Raw genomic sequence first — 20,454 nt, 5'->3', positions numbered from 1 at the left:
AAAATCACAATGAGGTGTAATCTCACTCCAGTTAGAATGGTTATTATCAAAAGGACAAAAAATAACAAATGCTAGCAAGGATGAGGAAAATGGGGAACTCTTACACTGTTGGTGGGAACGTAAATTAGTTCAGCCATTAAGGAAAACAGTAAAATGATGCCTCAAAAAACTAAAAATAGAACTATGATGTGATCCAGCAACTCCACTAGTAGGTAAATATCCAAAGGAAAGGAAATCAGTACATCAAAGGGATACATGTACCCCATGTTTACTGTAGCACTAGTCGCAATAGCCAAGGTATGGAATCAATCTGTGTCCATCAACAGACGAATGGATAAAGCAAATTTGGTATATATACACAATGGAATACTATTTAGCCATAAAAAGAATGACATTCTATCATCTGCAGCAACATGGATGAGATTGAAGAATATTAAGTGAAATGAGCCAGGCACAGAAAGATAAATGCTGCATGTTCTCACTCATAAGTAGAAGCTAAAAAAAGCATTGATCTCATGGAGGTAGAGAGTAGAATAGTGGTTACTAGAGATGGGGATGGGTAAGGAGACAGAGGAATAACTAAAGATTGTTAACGAATACAAAAGTACCGCAGGATAGGAGGAATACATTCTAGTGTTCTATAGTACTATGGAGTGACTGTAATTAACAATAATTTATTATATATTTTCAAATAGCTAGAAGAACAGATTTTGAATGTACACAAAGAAATGATCAATGTTTGAGGTACTTGGTATGCTAATTACCCTGGTTTGATCATTACACCTTGTATGGAGGTATACTGTAGTCCATAAATAGGTATAATTATTTATTTAGTTAATTTATTTATTTTGAGATGGAGTTTCGCTCTTGTGCCCAGGCTGGAGTGCAATGGTGCGATCTCGGCTCACAGCAACCTCGGCCTCCTGGGTTCAAGTGATTCTCCTGGTTCAGCCTCCCGAGTAGCTAGGACTACAGGCATGTGCCACCACACCGGCTAATTTTGTATTTTTAGTAGAGACAGGGTTTCTCCATGTCTCTGCTAAGACATAGAGAGGTTTGGTCAGGCTGGTCTCAAACTCCTGACCTCAGGTGATCCGCCAGCCTCGGCCTCTCAAAGTGCTGGGATTATAGGCATGAGCCACTGCACCCGGCCAATAGGTACAATTAACATGTGTCGATTTTAAAAAGATAAAACAAAGGGGGATAGAGTCTATTTGTTAGCTCTTTTGTGCAAGATTTTGCTATAGTTTACTGTTTCTAGAAGGCTTTGCTTTATTAAGAAAACTACTCCCTTGGCTGGGCTCAGTGGCTCATGCCTGTAATCCCAGCACTTTGGGAGGCCGAGGCTGGCAGATTGCCTGAGGTCAGGGGTTCAAGACCAGCCTGGCTAACATGGTGAAACCTCATCTCTAATAAAAATACAAAAATTAGCTGGGTTTGGTGGCACATGCCTGTAGTCCCAGCTATTTGGGAGGCTGAGGCAGGAGAATCACTTGAACCCAGGAGTTGGAGGTTGCAGTGAGCTGAGATGGCACCACTGCACTCCAGCCTGGGTGACACAGCAAGACTCCATCTCAAAAAAAAAAAAAAAAAAAAGAAAAAAAAAAAGGCTACTCCCTTTTACTCCCCACCCTGCTACAGCCCAAATGTGTTGTTTTTCTAAACTAATGTGATATTTGGAAAGCTGTAATTCCCAGCAAATTAATTCAATAAGTATTTACTAAGCTTCTACTATGTGTTAGGCATTTGAGCTACTTTATGGAGAAAAGGGACAAAATGCCATGACTGTTAGGAGTTTTTATTCTAGTAGGGTCAGGAAGGGTAAAACACAGCTCAAACACATTAATTATGTAAAAGACACACTAAATTAAATGGTAATAATTTCTATGCAGAAAAATAAAGCAGGAAAGTCCTTGTGAGATGGTGACATTTGAGCCATGTCACCAAGGAAATAACAGTGAGCCATGAAAAAATCTGAAGGAAGAACTGCACTCCAGGCAGAAAAAACTGACACGTGCAAAGAGGTCTTGGTGGTGCATGCCTGGTGTGTCTGTATGGAAAGCAACAGGGACGCATGTGGCTGGAGCACAGTAAATCAGGCAGGAGTATAGGAGGACAAGCGGTCTTAGAGAGAACATGCTACCAGATTATTTAGGGCCTATAGGCTATTGTAATGACTCTGGCTTTTAAGAAAAAGATGGGAAACCAGTGGGGGCTTTGAGTATCCAGGGGTGTGATCTGTATTTTGACAGGCTCACTCCAGCTGCTGTTGAGAACAGACTGAAGAAAGCCAAGGACAGACTCATGGAGACCTCTTAAGAGTCAACTGCAAAATTCCAAGCACAGGTCATGGTAGATTAGAACAAGAAGTGAGTCGTGGAGGTAGTAAAAATGGAAGCCCAAAGGTTATTCTCATTCCAGCTTCTAATTAGTGTCAGTTCCTCTCAGATTCTGGCATATTTGTCTTGGTTTTGTAAGGTTTTCTTAATTTTTGATTTTCATGATTGTTAGATACCATTCTGAATTAGATATTGTCCTGAATATTCAATTGTACCTAATTATGATCCTATACTTAATATGCTTAAAACATGGCAGATGCTTGGTAAATTCTTACAATGAATGTGTATCTTAAAGGGCTTGGGTAGAATGAAGCAGATTTATCTTCACAAGCCTGTTTTCAGGACCACATTTCTATTATTATTGCTTTTCTCTCTATTATTAGCATATACACCCATACTTTAGCTACTTGTGTTCATTAGGCTTAGTTAGGAGATGGATGGTGGATTTGTATAGTTTAATTTTAACCTTAATACTCAGTCTTTCTTATTAAGGGTTTCACTTCAGAATGTGTGTGTGTGTGTGTGTGTGTGTGTGTGTGTGTGTGTATGCATGTGTATATACATATGTAATCAAAATCAGATATGTTCAAAAGTAAAATTATTTCCCAGAAATTCACAATTACAAAGGTAAGTTCATATAAATTCACTGAAGAACGATAAACAAATAAATAAGGAGATGAACTGACTCAAGAAAACTTCAAAGACAGTTTGAAAACGTATTAAGCTGGGTAAAATTATTTGCAGGTAAGATTTTTACATGGAAAATAATCTATCACTTGAAAAACTATTACTTACCATGAAGTGGTTCAGCACAAAATAAATATGTGGAAATGGAGTGCACATATAAACAACAAGATCTTCCCTTAGAGGATATAATGGAAGGAAGATTCACTTAAAATTACAGTAACTGATAAAACAACTGGAAATAAACCCATCTCTGGCTGCACATTAGAATCATGGCTGGAGGGACTGACCAGCAAGAAAACAGTAATAGAACAGCAGGCCCAGGCTCTCTCAGAAGCTCTAATCAACTGGTGTAGCGTAGGGCCTAGAGGGTATTTTTAAAAGTCCCTGCTTTTCAAATTTTTTTACGAAGAAATTGATCTATATGAAGAAAACTTAGACTACTACTGAGGGATATAAAAGAAGACTTGAATAAAGGGAAAAACATACTAATTCTTTAGAATGACTATCATAAAGAATTAAATACTCTCTAAAGTAGGCTATATATTTAATGATTTCATTTAAAAGGCCAACAGAACTTTCCATTTTTGTTACTAGACAAACTTATTCTAAATTTGTATGGAAAAATCAAGAGTTGCTAGGAAGGACAATTCTGAAAAAAGAAAACTATTGCAAAGGGACTAGTCCTACCAGACTAAAAAAATAGACTGGTCTGGCTGGGTGTGGTAGCTCATACCTGTAATCCCAGCACTTTGCGAGGCTGAGGCAGTCCAGTTGCTTGAGTTCAGCAGTTTAAGACCAGTCTGGGCAACATAGCGAAACCCTGTCTCTATAAACATTTTAAAAATTAGCTGGGTTTTGTGGTGTGTGCCTGTGGTCCCAGCTACTAAGGAGGCTGAGGTGGGAGGATCACCTGAGCCTATGAGATTGAGGCTGCAGTGAGCAGTGATTGTGCCACTGCATTCCAGCCTGAGTGACAGGGCAAGACCTTGTCTCAAAAAAACAAAAACAAAACAGAAACAAAAAACCAGAATGGTCCAGTGCAAAATAAACTGTTCAGAAATGGCGTAAGTATAAATGGGACTTTGGTATAGATAAAAATGGCATTGCAAATCAATGGGGGAAAAGATAATGTATTCAACCAAAGGTATTATATGATGAAGCGCCATTTTTACCAATGGGAGAAGAGACAGTTTACTCAATAAAAGATCAATGGGTAGGCATATTAAAAAAAAAACAACTAAAGTTAGATTTCTAATATGTTTAATATGTTCCAGCTGGGTCAAAGATCCAAAGGTGAAAAATAAAATTCTAAGAGAAGACAAGCGGAGGCTGGGCGCAGTGGCTCACACCTGTAATCTCAGCACTTGGGAGGCTGAGGTGGCCAGATCACCAGGTCAGGAGATCAAGACCATCCTGGCTAACACAGTGAAACCCCATCTCTACTAAAAAATACAAAAAATTAGCCGGATGTGGTGGTGGGTGCCTGTAATCCCAGGTACTAGGGAGGCTGAGGCAGGAGAGTCACTTGAAACCAGGATCGCGTGATTGCACTCCAGTCTGGGTGACAGAGCGAGACTCTGTCTCAAAAAAAAAAAAAAAAAAAAAAAAAAACCAAGTGGAGAAGGCCATTCTAAATATGATATAAAATCCTAAAAGCCACAAAAGCAAAGATTTGTAAATTTTGCATTAATATTTTTAATTGGCAAATCATAATTGTATATACTTATGGGGTACAGAGATTCATAAATTTGCTTACATGAAAATAAAAATTTCTACGTATCAAAAAATACCAGAACAAAGTCAGAAGACAATTGACAATGACAAACTGGAAAGAAAATATTTGCAGGATCTCTTACAAAAAGCTAATATCTAAAGCACGCCTGTAATACAAAACAAAGACCAACAACCAACAGAAAAATAGGCAAAGAATAGAAAGAGGAAAGGCCATGGTAAAGCAGATTCCAATGGCTGTTAAATACATGAAAATATGATCTACCTTACTCATCATAAGAAAAATAAAAACAGAATATTTGGCAAAGGATAAGAAGACGTGCATTGATGGTGAGATTATCAGTTAGTATACCTTCTTTAGAGGTAATATGTAGTATCTAGTGTAATTTTGCTAAATATAGTCTTGACTCAGTAATTTCACCTCTAGATATCTACTGTTAAGTGAAAAAAAAAAGGAAAAAGCAGCAACACGCAGAACAATGTGGCAGTATGTTACCGTTTGTGTAGGGGGAAAGGAATATATACATTTGGTTATAAATTTGTGGCCAATCTCTAAAAATGCGTAAGCAGGTGGTTTCGGTACTTGCTTCTTGGAGGGGGAACTGGATGGCAGGGAAGACAGAAAGGATAGAGACTTCATGATCACTGTTAACCCTTTTGTACCATTTGAAGTTTTTACCCTGTATATATATTACCTATTAAAAAAAAAAAACAGTAGTAAAATCAGGTACATCCAGGGTTTACATCCCGTTAAATACTCCAGATACTCCCATGAAATACATCCAAACAGTCCCATCAAATACAAATAACTCATCAAGCACCATCAAATGCTCACACACAACTGTTTTATGATAAATATTATTACTATTACAATATTTTATATTCTTTATTATTTAAAGGAATATAACTGTTACAGTATTTGCTTCAATCCTTTTGATACTTCCACTAAATTGTTAGAAGTTATACAAAGGTATAAATAATAACCATTTTTGAAAATATGTGATTTTATAATCATTGGCATTTTATCTTAAAATATACTACATTCTTACAAAGTAATGAAAAATTGGTAATTATTATTATTTTATTTTTATTTATTTGACATGGAGTCTCACTCGGTCGCCAGGCTGGAGTACAGTGGCGCGATCTCAGCTCACTGCAACCGCTGCCTCCCGGGTTCAAGTGATCCTCCTGCCTCAGCCTCCTGAGTAGCTGAGACTACAGGTGTGTGCCACCATGCCCAGCTAATTTTTGTAGTTTTAGTAGAGATGGGGTTTCACCATGTTGGCCAAGATGGTCTCGATCTCTTGACCTTGTGATCTGCCTGCCTCTGCCTCCCAAAGTCCTAGGATTACAGGTGTGAGCCACTGCGCCTGGCCAAAACTTGGTAATTATTAAAACTGTTTCATTTAAAATACATAATTATGATCTTGTGATATATATGTATCTCTAGAACATTATTTTTAAACTTTTTGTTCACACTGCTCTTGGATTCATATGCGTTTTAAGCCACTGATCGATTGCACTTTCATACTTCCTTGGTTCTTTCTGCCAGTCCTGATGCCACCTAAGATTTGCTATAACGTTTGAATAATTCTGTCCTATACTTTGTTTCCACTTGATAAACTGCTCTTTATTATACTGGTGGACAGAAGCAGAAACTTTAGGGTAGTTTATAATGGAACGAAGCTTCTGATCCAAAGAATAAGTAATTTCTGGAAATTTTACAGCAACATTTGTTAATTCATCTGGATCTGAGGAAAGATCTGAAAGAAAAAGATTAAATATCTGTCAAAATAGTGACCTGCCAAAAAAGTTTAGAATGTCATCATGACAGGTAATGTATTAGATTTCTAAAAAGATTTTCAGTTCCTGTTAGTGTAATAAAATGAAGGACAGTATAAATGGTAAAATAACATACCAGGAGTTAAACACCCTATGTTGCATGCCCAAATTCCCTCCTTCCTACCATTGTCCAGCTATCCCACTTCTTTTTTCTTTTCTCAAATGCCAGAAAAAGTCAACCTTTTATCATTAGTAAGCTGGTTTAGAACAAGTTCTTCCTGTTTTTGATGTCCTGCCTACTTTGACGGGCAGAAATGAATATAGTAATGCTTATACCGTACCGTTTCAACAGCCTCAAACTTTCTACAAATTCTTTATACAGACAAATCATGTTCCTGCAACTTTACTTATTCCTAGTTTTCTTTATATATTAGTATCTTATGCTTGGAGTTTTGAAAGTTACATTCATCAGTATGGTCCATTTGAACAAACAGCCATGGAAATATAAACTTCTCAATCACTGCCCACAAGAAAAAAATGATAAATATTTCAGATCCATAAATACACTTTTTAGATATCCTAAAAAGGATTCCTACACAGATATCCTATCCCTGTGTAGGAAGACAGGGATATAACTAGGATACCAATCTAATTGGAAAAACAGCAAGTCAGAGATCTTATGACAATTAACTTCAGATAGTAAATGAACACTGTGTGTTGAGGGAAAATCCCCTATGGCCTACTTAAGTACATTAGCCAAGAGGCCCCTGAAGAGATATGTGACTTTGCTAGGTAATTTCAGATGGCACATCTTTAGGAAAGGGAAATCAATAAGCCCTAAAAAGTACAGAAAAGCTGATTCCCCACTTCTGACATTTTGATAGTCACATCAGTTTTTTGGTAGAACATGGTATAAAAAACAAAATTTCAACAAATTTAAAGATCAAATTGGCTTTTATTTAGTGATTCATGAATTGGGCAGCATCCCATCTGAAGATTTAGAAAAGGCATTCTGATGAGCTGAGCAGAGGAGGTGGGCTTTATAGGAAGAAAAAGGCTGACGAGAAAGTCCCAGAAACATGGAACAAAAAGCAGATTCGTCATTATAGTGTTACTTTATCCAGTAAAAACAGAGGAAACTTCCTTATGCTGGTTCAGGTAAAATGAGCCCCTTCAGGCTGGTTATTGTGATTCTCCTTTATTTTTTTTTTTGCTAAAGTGTCCCGCTCTAAAGTTCAGTTTGATTATGGGGCACCTAACTGTCAGTGACCCCATTCTGGTTTGACTTGGTTGGTTGAGCCTGGTGTAGGAACTCAGTTCAAAACAATGGCCTCCCATAAATTTCATTTGAGAATGGCCAATGAACAAGCAAGAGATGCACATTATTCATCAGGATGAAAATGTCAAGACTTCCTTTTTCAGCCAAGAATCCTCCACTCTTAAAGTGAAGGGGGTTGGCCAGTTTGGCTCCCAAAGTATTATTTTGATAATAATTTTGCTATTTGTAACTGGGAAGGAACCTTAGGGAGAAATAAATATTACTAATGGCTTTAGCACATATTTTATGTACCAAATGGGGCAAAGGATAAGTAAAACCCTAAATCTAAAAATGCTGTTTAAAAATTAATTCATAGAGTAGTGAAGCTGGCAGACATTTTTTAGAAGTCATAAGAAGTATCAATTTTGCAGTTACAGCTTCGTTGAAATCTCAGTTCTGCTGCTTCTTAGCTGTGAGACCTCACACAGGTATCCAAATTTCTGTGACTCCTAGTCTCCTCTGTAAAATGAGGATAATGGCACTATCTTGTGGGGTTGTGGTGAACATTAAATAATATATGCAAAATGCCAGCCTTCATTAGATAGTTGTTAATCCTTCAGAACAATGAGGTACAATGAGGTGTTGACATCTAACTGGGAAAGATAACCATGAGTACTGAAAGATGCCCTGATCAGAGGAAACTGGTTTCAGTTATGAGACCCAGATCAAAAGCCTTAGGATGCTTTCTCTGAAATTCAGCTGCTGATCTGCAAAGAAGCTATTCCTCACACGGGCAACCCTTTGTAGATAGTCCTAGCATGACAAGCAGCAGATGATATTCATTTATTTAACAAGGATTATTGGATATCTTGAGCAATGCTACATACGGCAGTTCATTACACATAATATTACACTTAAAAATCTATTAACACATTTACCAAAGAGTTGAGGCAATACTGAAGCACCATCCGAGTAGGCTATATACTTCCAGTGGTTAGTTCGAAGCATGTAGGTGGAGGCATTCACATTACATCCATGGAATTCACTTAGAATCCAGGGCGGATGCAGGTTTTTGACTTTATGTTCATTCTTAAATGTTTCTGATGATAATGGCAACAAAGAATATCCACTCAGGTTCTGAGGCAGAGGAATTCCAGCAATATCTATGTAACAAAAATAACCAAATATCTTAAAATAGCTCATTCTTTTATTAGCTGAACATTCACAAATGGCATCATTCACATTTTTTTCACACCATTAAATGCCATGGAGACTGGAGATTGTATATGGATTTTGTAAACAGACTGCCAAGATTCACATGCTTACCCCACTGGCCATGTGGACTTCAGCAAGGCATTTACTTATCTCAACCTCAGTTTTCTCGTCTGTAAGAAGGGGATGACCACAGCACTTGTATTTATTAGGTTCATTTTAGGTTTAAATAAGATACTTTATGTAAAATTCTAAGAACTCTGAGAACAATGCCTGGCAGATAGGAGCCTTCAACAAATAGTTAATATCACTAGTCCTTTTTTCTCTAAATGATTAAATAATCATAGTTGTTTCTCAAAGTTTCTTTCATGGGATATTAACAAGACTTATACAAGAAGGGGGTTTAGTAGTCATATATGTTTGCAAAACAATGGTTAAACAAAATTAAATACATCAATTTGTAGATGTAAATTTATTGCTGATGTATATGATAAACCTTCAGGAGTGGTATATAGTATACCATGAGCCCCAAAGTTATTTGATAACAGAGCTTTTTAAACTTTCAAGTAGCATCTTGAGGGACTAGCATCTTGAAAAACATACTTTCAGGAATTGTGGATTATATTTATAAAGGGAAAAATTATTTTTAACTTACCACATATAGACATATAGAACAATGGCATGAGAAATGCTCAACTGAAAAATAGCTTATACTTTAAAAAATTGCTTTCAAGGTAACTGAACCTTAAACTTCCCTCTTCCTATAGAAAAATTACCATTAATTATGTGTGCGTAGTCAGGGCTATTTCAAAATGAGTCTGCAGTTGTCTTCCTCAGCCCTTTTCTGGTTTCAATGTTCGTATTTTATGCATAAATATTTCCAATGGAAAATAATTATATCTATAATGTTAGAAATGAAACAAAGTTGAAAAAGAAAATTAATTTAACTCGACTGTCTTTGACAAAAACAGATTAATTAAAGCATAATAGGGAAGTAGACAAAGACCACTATAAATCTTCTGAAGGTAGTTGTTTCATATATAACTTAATAAAAAAAAGTTTGTATATTCCATTTTCCTTGGAAGAAGACTATCACAAGTATTAATTTTCTGCCAACCAATCAAAATTAGTGACTTTTTTTTTGTTGTTCAGAGATAAGGAAAGAAAGAAGAGAGGAGTATTTCAGAGATGACTGGTTAAAAACAAAAAGAGGAGAAAAGAGGTTAAAGAGGATGTGCCCGGGAGAGAAGCATTGCCTGGGTCAAACTAACTGTGTTCCAAGACACAGAGACTACCTACTGTAAGCAGTGGAAAGAAGGCAGTGTGGGAAGAGGCTGGGTAAGGGTGGTCTGTGTGTCAGCCACCAGGAGGCACCACCAGCAAGGCATGGGAAGAGAGAGAAGTAGTCTTTAAGGAAGTTTGGGAAGCAGGAACCAACGGGCACATACTCATGACTATGAGTTCTTGTATTCAGCACTTTAATAACTCTTAATACTTAGAAATGCCTTATTTTAGGACCATTCTTAATTTTCCTAAGGAAGCTTGGAAGACTAAGAAACTTACGTTTCTCCTGTGTTTATGAGAAGTCAGTAGTAAACTGGGTAAGAGTCCATTCAAGTGTTCATTTTTAAAATTCATTCAGCAAACCAGGTGCTGTTCTAGCTGTAGGGAAACGACACTGGACAACGCAGAAAAGCTCTCCCAGAGCTAACATTCTAATGTGGGCAGACAGAAACAGCTGTGTCAGATGGTGGTAAGTGCAATGAAGAAGAAGAAAGCAGGGTAAGGGAGACAGAGAGTGATGACAGGCATGTGGGTATGTGCTGTTTTATATAGGGTGGTCAGGGAAGGCCCCACTCAGAAGATCACATTTAGGCAGTGTCCCGAGGAGCGGTTAGAGTGAGCCCCACAGTTATCTGGCAAAAGGGCACTCCCCCCGGGGAATAGCAAGTATACAGTCCCCAAGGCAGGAACCTACTTGGTTTATTCCTCAAACACCAAGCAGGACTGTTAGGCTGGAGCAGAGTAAGTGAGGGATAAAATTATAAGAGATGAGTTGGGGAAGAGAAGAGATCATGTTGGACTCTCAGAGCCTAATTAAAGACACTGAATTTTTACTCTAGGTGAAATGGGAAATCAGTAGAGGGTTTTGAGCAGAGGTGTGACAATCTGACACTAACTATGGAATGGTGAATTGACTAAAAGGGAGTAAGGGCAGAAGGTCAGAGAGAGTTAGGAAGCTACTGCAGGAATCCAGGCAAGAGATAAGGGGAACTTAGGATTCCAGTCTATTATTGATAGAATAAAATAACTTTGTAAATTGAAAAAACCCATGTGAAATATCCATAATATTTAATAAATACTTCAAGTATTTATTGGTTTTTCTGTGCCTCAGAAAATTGGGTTTTCATTTTTCATATATTTATCAATAATTTCCTTAAAAACACTTTAGCTTAGACTGCTTTTCAAAAAGCTGTTTTTTATTTAAAATTATTTTTCATATTTATTTTTCCTGGCAAACCTGTCATTCTAACTCCATTTTAAATAAGTTTCATCTTTCGTGGGAGTATAAGCACAGACTAGAAGTAACTGCAGGGTTCTTAAGAAAGTGACTTAAATGTAAAACAGTAAACAAATGGTAAAAATGCAGGCCTGGATATGTGTAATGATCTCCTGAAGAGAGATGATATTATATTTCTTCTTGACCATATCAGTACATAATGGATTTGAGTGGTATGGCAATGATGCAAACTAATATACACATTTTTTAGAGCATACCTAAAAAGAATGAAACATATTAATGATAACCATATCTAACATTTAATTGTTTACTATGTTCCAGGCATTGTTCTGAGCTATGAAATAGCCACTATTACCCCCATTTTTTTTTTTTTTTGAGACAGAGCATCACTCTGTTACCCAGGCTGGACTGTAGTGGTGCGATCTTGGCTCACTGCACCCTCCGCCTCCCAGGTTCAAGTGATTCTCTTGCCTCAGCCTCCTGAGTAGCTGGGATTACAGGCACACGTCACCACGCCCGGCTGATTTTTGTATTTTTAGCGGAAACAGGGTTTCACGATGTTGACCAGGCTGGTCTTGAACTCTTGACCTCAAGTGATCTGCCCACCTTGGCCTCCCAAAGTGCTGGGATTACAGCCGTAAGCCACCACGCTTGGCCTATACCCATTTTTACTGATGAGAAAACTGAAGACCAGACATGTTGAGTAACCTGCCCAAGGTTACGCAGTTGGTAATGAGTGAAGAGGGGTTTGAACTTAGGCAGTCTGACCTTACAATATCTGTACTGTTTAATACTACACCATAAGACTTGCCTCACTGTAGTTAGCTAACTTCATAATATTCCTCAGCCAATAAAAACACAAGAATCTATGCAAAACACCTGCCAACCCCCAGGCTTCCACTAAGGTCCTGTAACAAGAAGGGTTTTGAAATTTAAATCACTAGCAATGAAACATTCTTTTAACCACAACTGCATTTTTATATAATCACATTCTCAAAATTAAAAAAATCTAGACTTATCTTTTAAGTGGAGAAAGGCAGGTGTTTTACAGAAAGACTATTACAGAAAACAATTCACATGAAAATAAGCTTAAAAATAAAAATCAAAACAATTTTAACTACAAAATGAGACACCTTTAGTTCTTACTGAGCTAAAGGATGCTGATACAAGGTATTAGAGAAGAAAATATTTTGGGAAGTAATTTTTAAATAATCTCAGAAATAATATCAACTTTAACGTTAATATTATAAAGAATTCCTATTCATAAATGTCATTTTTCTCCTGGTATTAGGAAATAATAATGTAATAGTATCCTATCACACTAGTGATAGAATTAGTTTATTTGATCCAAAAGCACAAATAAACTAAGCACATTCTTCCTAATTTATCATAAAATATTTTATTTAAAAAACCACTCTTTTAAAATACCTTTTAAAAAATGACTTGTAAATTCAAACTTTTAAATAAAGCATTGTTGCATCTTAAATTTCAATAGCCTCTTGATAGTAAGGTAGGTTTATTAAAACAGGAATTCCAATTGGTTTTTCCTATTCAGTATCTTTCTATTGAATGTAGAATAACCATCTTGTATACATTTCTAAGATGCATAGAATGGAAGTGAGGAGGAAATATCGCTTGAGGTTTTGGGTTGAGATTTTTTTTTTTTTTTTTGATACCAGAAGTGTTTATTTCTGTTCAACAGACATTTCAGGATTTTAATTTCATTTTTAGTTTCCAGAAGACTCAAATATTTTAAAACTCAAATATACTATAAGCAAAGTTTATCCTTGAAAAATCAATTTCAAAACAAATTTTTCTCTTTATATCATTTTTCTTTATAAGCTTCTCCTCTGTGTGTGTGTAAATGGGATTCACACAAAATAATATAGCTACTGCTAAGCTAATAAGAAAGGACTTTGGGAGCTCTAAGAATAGATACTGGCTTATATCTATTTTAAGTTCCTAATTGGTTAGAACAAAATAAGAAGTCCCTTGTAGATGTTTTATCAAAACATGTATAAGTTTGTTTATTAAGCAGAAGTAGAACATAGTGTCTCACAGGTCTAATTTTAGAGTTAATCACTAATAAAGTAGCTTTAAACTCTTCCAGCACTGAGGAATTTTATCTTAAAAGGTAGAATGATCCATCAGATTAAACGTAGACCGTCAGAATGATCTTTGTTTTGCTGGCTCCTAAGGCTGTTAAATAAAGAACAGCCTCACTTTCTGCCTGTTAATGCTGTTTCAATTGTTAATAGTACTCTAAAAACTTGCTAATTTGGACAGTAAATTAGATGGACACAATATCTAAAAAGGAAACAAAACAAAACACAAACATCAATTTGTACAGTTTTAAAGCCTTCATTTTCTTTTTAATACATGGGGGCAATTTTCACATATTTCACTTTTGAAAATTAATTGACTTTTTCTTTTCAACGTTTTAGATTCAGTGGGTATGTGTGCAGGTTTGTTCCCTGGGTATATTACTTGATGCTGAGGTTTGGGATATGAATGATTGCATCACCCAGGTACTGGGCATAGTGCCCAACAGTTTTTCAACCTCTGGCCCTCTGGCCCCCTCCCTCCCTCCTTCTCCCTTCTAGTAGTCCCTAGTGTTTCTTGTTGGCATTTTTATGTCCGTGAGTAACCAATGTTTAGTTCTCACTTATAAGTGAGAACATCCGGTATTTGGTTTTCTGTTATTGTGTTAATTTTCTTAGGATAATGGCCTCCAGCTCCATTCATGTTGCTGCAAAGGCCATTATTTCCTTTTTGATGGCTTTGTAGTATTCCACGGTGTATATGTGCCACATTTTCTTTATTTGGTCCACCACTGATGGGCACCTGTGATGATTCCATGCCTTTACTATTGTGAATAGTGCTGCAAGTGCATGTCTTTTTGGTAGAATGATTTATGTATTTTTTGGTATATATCTAGTAATGGGATTGCTGGGTCTAATGGTAGCTGTTTTAAGTTTGTTAAGAAATCTCCAAACTGCTTCCCACAGTGGCTGAACTAATTTACACTCCCACCAACACTGTATAAGTGTTCCCCTTTCTCTGCAGCCTCACCAACATCTGTTGTTTTTTGACTTTTTAATAATTGCCATTTTGACTGTTGCGAGATGATATCTCATTGTGGTTTTGATTTGCATTAGAATTGCCTATTTTTTATCCAATCCATTACTACTAGATATTCATATTGTTTCTAATTCTTAATATAGTAATAAATATCCATGGAGATAAATACTTGTGTATATCTACAGGTTATTTCCTAAAATTAGGATTTCTAGGTCAAAACGTATGCACATTTCTAAGAAATTTGAAATGTAATGCCACATTTGCCTACAAAACATTTGTATCGGTTTATATTCCCAGTAGCAGCACATGAGAAAGACTATTTCTAATATAAGATTTTCTAATTCTTCTTAACCTTTGCAAACTTTATATGTGAAAGAAGAATATTTTTCTCTTTTAATATTTTTATGACCACTGACTTTGATTCTTTAAAAATATATTGGCCATTTGTGTATATTTTCTGTTGTGAATTGCTTATTTTGATCCATCTGTTAATAAGTTATTCCTCTTCTTACAGATTTATAAGAGCTCTATGAATATTACACCTTTATCATTTATAAAAAGATTAACTTAAGTAAATAATTGTGTTACAATGTTGTCTCCTGGCTCCAGCATAAGGCTCTTTTGCATTGTTCTCTTTCTACCCTTATCACTGGTTAACATCTGGTTAATAGAACGTTTCAGTGTTTTATATAAAGACCCGTCTATAGGTATTCTCCTCCACTCACTCTTCCCCAACTAAAAAAAAATCATTTAAATGTAGCTTTCCTTCATCTGATAATAAAAATAATATTTATTGTGAAACACATTATAAACTGCTAAGCAATGAAGATGTTAATTTTTCAGTTTAGAATTGGAGAGATTTATTTTTGACGTTATTTCCTTTACTCTTATTGGGGAGGTCTAATCAACACATGATCTAAATGCTGTTAATAAAACATATTCTGCAGGGAACTGTGACTCAGAAGGAGTCTATTACCAAGAATCTTATGAAAAATAACAATCTATATAAAACTATAGTTTTAGAAAATTATTTTTTCTAAAATAATTGACAAATTGCAGGAAAAAACCTACAGTTGCAGGGAATTTACATCATTTACAGAAGAGTAGGGATGGAATTTAGAGGAGCTTCTGAGACAGTATTTTCTTAGCTAGAGAAATTCTTATTAGCAAGTAACATAAATTAGGCAGTGATAGGTGGATGTATGAGAATTTCCCCATTCTAACAAATTTTATTTAGCATTTTCTTATCTGACCTGTTAAATTATGAAATCTGCTAGTTTGCAGATGACCTTTAACTTTTACAATGTATAAAATGGCAAGAAGTAATAATGGCATCTTCTCAAGATTGTAGAGTACAAAATTTGCATTGTGGGCAAATATAAAATAATGTTTAAAGAAAAATGATTTAAACCATGCATTTTAATTAACTGACATATATGATGACAGAATGTCTAAGAATTGAATAGGGCTCACTGTAGACAACTCCCTAAAGATGTTTAACTATTTAGCTGCTAGAGTCAAATAGATAAAATGGCGCCTATCACTATGAAATATATTGAGGGAAAAGTGGAGAAAGAATCACCCCAGCTTTCCATAATCTTTTACAATACCTTCTTGCAGTTCTGGTCACTATACCTCAAAAAAACAGAATGAGGCTAAAAAGTCAAGCAAAGATGACCCTAGGAAGATTTTCTTTGGGAATGGGGAGGGTAGAGAGAGTTCTACAAGAAGAAAAATTAAGGAAGGAAACTGTAAAGAATATAGGCATATATTCATAAAACTCTAAAGATGCTAATAGCAGAGACCCAAATATACATAATTCTATATAAACTTCTTTAAAAAACACAGAAATGAGGAAAAGTAATAGTGATTGGCTAGAAACTAATGGAATGAGAAAGTGGCCAAGATATGGCTGAGTGTGATCATTACTTTGGGATAAAGGGAAACCAGCAAATGATGACTAAGAAACAGGAGAGATTAAAAATTCAAGGAACTGGCCGGGCACAGTGGCTCACGCCTATAATCCCAGCACTTTGGGAGGTTGAAGTGGGCAGATCATAAGGTCAGGAGTTTGAGACCAGCCTGGCCAACATGGTGAAACCTTGTCTCTACTAAAAATACAAAAATTAGCTGGGCATGGTGGCAGGTGCCTGTAATCCCAGCTACTCAGGAGGCTGAGTCAGGAGAATCGCTTGAAACTGTTAGGCGGAGGTTGCAGTGAGCTGCGATCGCGCCACTGCACTCCAGCCTGGGTGAAAGAGAGAAACTCCATCACACGCACACAAAATAAATAAATAAAAATAAAAAAGTTCAAGGAACTGGAAAGAAGTATGTTCAATTATATGAGAAGGATATGAAATAAGAGAAAAGGAAAGGACGCCGGTTTAAATTGACTCTAAATAAATTTAGTTAAGGGAAGAACTTTGCGGCAGAAGGAAGGAGATAAAAAGAACTCTGATTTCTTTGATTTTAAGATGCATCTTTCTTTCACATTTTAACATTTCTGAAATTAGAGAACATATCTTGTGCTATTTTCTTTCACCAAAATTTATGAATTGATGGTAGTTTTGCAATTGATGGTGCCTTAGAACAGAGAAACTGGTGTTTAAATGCTAATGAATTTAAAGTACTCTGCTAAATTAGATAGAAACTAGAAGTTAGTTCTATGATTTCCTTTGAATTTGATTATGTCGTTATTCTAGTATCTTCAACAAAAACTGCTAACTACCATTATCCATATGTTGCTTTTCTAGACATATGGCTATGCTTGTAGACATTAAGAAGCTAGTAAAGCAAATAGTACAGAACTATCTAAAGAGTCTGAGGAGGAATATGTTCATACTAGTTTCAAAGTGGATAGAATAATTCAGAAAGGAAATGCTTACATTTTAGGGAGGTGGTGGTAGAGAATCAAATGATGTACAAATCGTATCTATAAGGTTATGAACCTGAATGTCTTACATGGCTTACTTTACAGTCATATCCTGAATACAAATCTTTTGAGGGAAAATCACTATAGTAAGTGAAGGACACAGGGACATGAAAAACAATCTCTTCATTCTTCAGAGTACAGATTTGACTCACAGTTAAATGAGTTGCTCAGGGTTATAAACAAGTCAGCAGGACCTCTGACTATTAACTGAAAGACTGACTAATTGACCTCTTCAGTTGCATTCTCCAGCATTATTACAAATAAATATTTACAGAGCTGCATTACTTACCAAGCATGGTAGGGTAAATATCCACAAGAGAAACCACATTTGATACCTGAAGGTCGACTTTAATTCCTGGCCCCATCATCAAAAGCGGAACATGTGCACTGGCCTCATACATGCTCATTTTATAAAACTGTCGATGTTCCATGGCCAGCTCTCCATGATCTGAGGAGTATATGACAATAGTTTTCTGAAGAAGATCTAATTGATGAAGGGCCAAAATAATTTCACCTACAATAGAAATCATGATAAAACTATTAATTAGCTTTCAGTTCATGTTTTATTCTATCACATTAAGTTGATAACAACTCTACCCTATAAGGGTTTGTCACTATGCTTTTTAACATCTGAATATTACCTACTGTTCTCAAGTTAAGTCTCAAGTTGACAGTGGTCTGTCTACTGCTTGCTCTTCAGTTGACTAGCAAGGAAGAAGAAAATATAATACCCATGGGAACTCTTGCTCAAAGCTGCTTATCTGGAGATCATGCTGGCTTGCCTTCTAGGTTTCTATCAGAGAATAAGGGAAAAAAATCTTCCCCTTAGTGCCTTGAGTGAGAAAAGAAAGATCAGTCGGATATCAGTACTTCACATGTCTCAGATGATAAAAAAGATTGGTATCACCTCTGACCCACAGTTTCTGTGCAACAGGAAGTGATAAGAGCAGTCAGAACTCCTCTTTTCTGCTACTTTTTCTCCCAAATCTCTATGCAATCACCAGATCATGCTCATAAAGGTGGCTGAGGATTATGGAAATCCACCTTTGAAGAAGGGCTGGAAGCAGGACAGACAGTGTACAAGTTTGATTTAGCATCTTCTTGGATAGGGAATAATGGGACAGTAAAATTCCTCTGACCAGTTCCAGTCTCACTGTTCTCAAACTTCCTCCTACTGTAATTAAGAGAATCACAAGAAAGTACAGGCCAGAGAGAGGAGTCATCCCTGTTTTGGCAGTTCCTGAATCTGGGTAGAAGAGTCTATATTAATTTAAAAACCTACAGATTCTGAGGTATAGTCAGGATTGACACTCACTGCTCTATGGAGTTATTCGCAGAATTGAGACTCTCTTGATTTTTCAACTAGACGACTGGAATTACTTCCTAATCGGTCTTGCCTCTACTCCTCTTTCCTCTCCTTGTACTATCCTGGTGTCTATCTTTCTAAATTACCTAATCACTTGATGGTGTCACATCCCTGCTTGAAACTTTTTCATAGCTGCCCATTGTCGAATTCTTTAGCATAACAAGCAAGGCCCCTGTCCACTCTCCATACTCAGCGCCCTCAGCTACCTGCTAGACTTTTACCTTTCAGCAATCCTAACCTGCTCAGAACCCCATAAACACACACTATATTAGTTCACGCTTTCTTGCCTCTGCATATACTCTGCCATCTATGGTGAATGCTGTTTCTCCCACAGTCTACTTGACAAATTCCTATTCTTCCTTTATGACGCAGCTCAAACATGCATTATCTCTCTGGCAAAGCATCATTCCTTGCTCTTCTAGGTAGAGGAAATCACTTTGTTCTTCAGGATGCCTACAACTTGCATATTACTGTAGTTACAACATATTGTAATTCTTAGCATTTATGCTTAATCAATAAATGTTTACTGAGTGCTTACTATATGCCAAACACTACGGATACGATGCTAAACACCTAGGATGCAATGTTGAATAAGAATGATTAAAGACTTAAATGTAAAACTCAAAACTACAGAAAACCCTAGAAGAAAATCTAGGCAATATCAATCAGGACATAGGTACAGGCAAAGATTTCATGACAAATTCACCGAAAGCAATTGCAACAAAAGCAAAAATTGACAAATGGGGTCTAATTAAACAAAAGAGCTTCTGCATAGCAAAAGAAACTATCATCAGAATGAACAAGCAACCTACGAAATGGGAGAAAATTTTTGCAATGTATCCATCTGACAAAGGTTTAATATCCAGAATCTACAAGGAACTTAAACAAATGTACAAGAAAAAAACAACCAACCCCATTAAAAAGTGGGCAAAGGACATCAATGGACACTTCTCAAAAGACATTTATGAGGCCAACAAACATATTTAAAAAAAGCTCAACATCACTGATCATTAGAAAATGCAAACCAAAACCACCATGAGATACCATCTCATGCCAGTTAGAATGGCAATTATTAAAAAGTCTAGAAACAACAGATGTTGGAGAGGTTGTGGGGAAATAGGAACGCTTTTACACTGTTGGTGGGAACGTAAATTAGTTCAGTCATTGTAGAAGACAGTGTGGCAATTCCCCAAAAATTTAGAACCAGAAACACCATTTGACCCAGCAATCCCATTACTGGATATATACCCAAAGGAATATACATCATTCTATTACAAAGATACATGCACACATGTGTTCGCTGCAGCACTATTCACAATAGCAAAGACATGGAATCAACACAAATGCCCACCAACAATAGACTGAATAAAGAAAATGTGGTACATATACACCACGCAATACTATGCAGCCATAAAAAGAAATGAGATCATGTCCTTTGCAGGGACATGGATGGAGCTAGAAGCCATTATCTTTAGCAAACTAACGCAGGAACAGAAAACCAAACACTGCGTGTTCTTACTTATAAGTGGGAGCTGAACAATGAGA

At 36.4% G+C, this 20,454-nt stretch overlaps 1 protein-coding gene across 2 annotated transcripts in view; it reads right to left on the bottom strand.

Moving 5' to 3' along the window:
* Positions 1-4,713: 4,713 nt before the first annotated feature.
* The window catches only part of ARSK (arylsulfatase family member K), a 48,448-nt gene continuing 32,707 nt past the window's right edge, over positions 4,714-20,454 (bottom strand). Inside the window, exons 6-9 of one of the 2 annotated variants that reach the window (XR_003119848.1) lie at positions 17,833-18,057; positions 9,124-9,182; positions 8,736-8,960; positions 6,082-6,520 (exon numbers count right to left, since the gene is read on the bottom strand). Coding sequence is in view for 1 of the 2 variants with exons in the window: in XM_025388181.1 (XP_025243966.1) it covers positions 6,231-6,520; positions 8,736-8,960; positions 17,833-18,057 (740 nt within the window). In the remaining variant the exon portion in view is untranslated. Of the gene's footprint in view, positions 6,521-8,735; positions 8,961-9,123; positions 9,183-17,832; positions 18,058-20,454 lie in introns of both variants that reach the window. The other variant, XM_025388181.1, reaches the window with a different exon arrangement.

This window comes from Theropithecus gelada, chromosome 6, assembly GCF_003255815.1.
Source record: "Theropithecus gelada isolate Dixy chromosome 6, Tgel_1.0, whole genome shotgun sequence".
Classification (NCBI taxonomy): domain Eukaryota; kingdom Metazoa; phylum Chordata; class Mammalia; order Primates; family Cercopithecidae; genus Theropithecus; species Theropithecus gelada.
The sequence above is the reverse complement of the archived record's forward strand: the minus strand, read 5'-3'. Positions and strand labels throughout refer to the sequence as shown.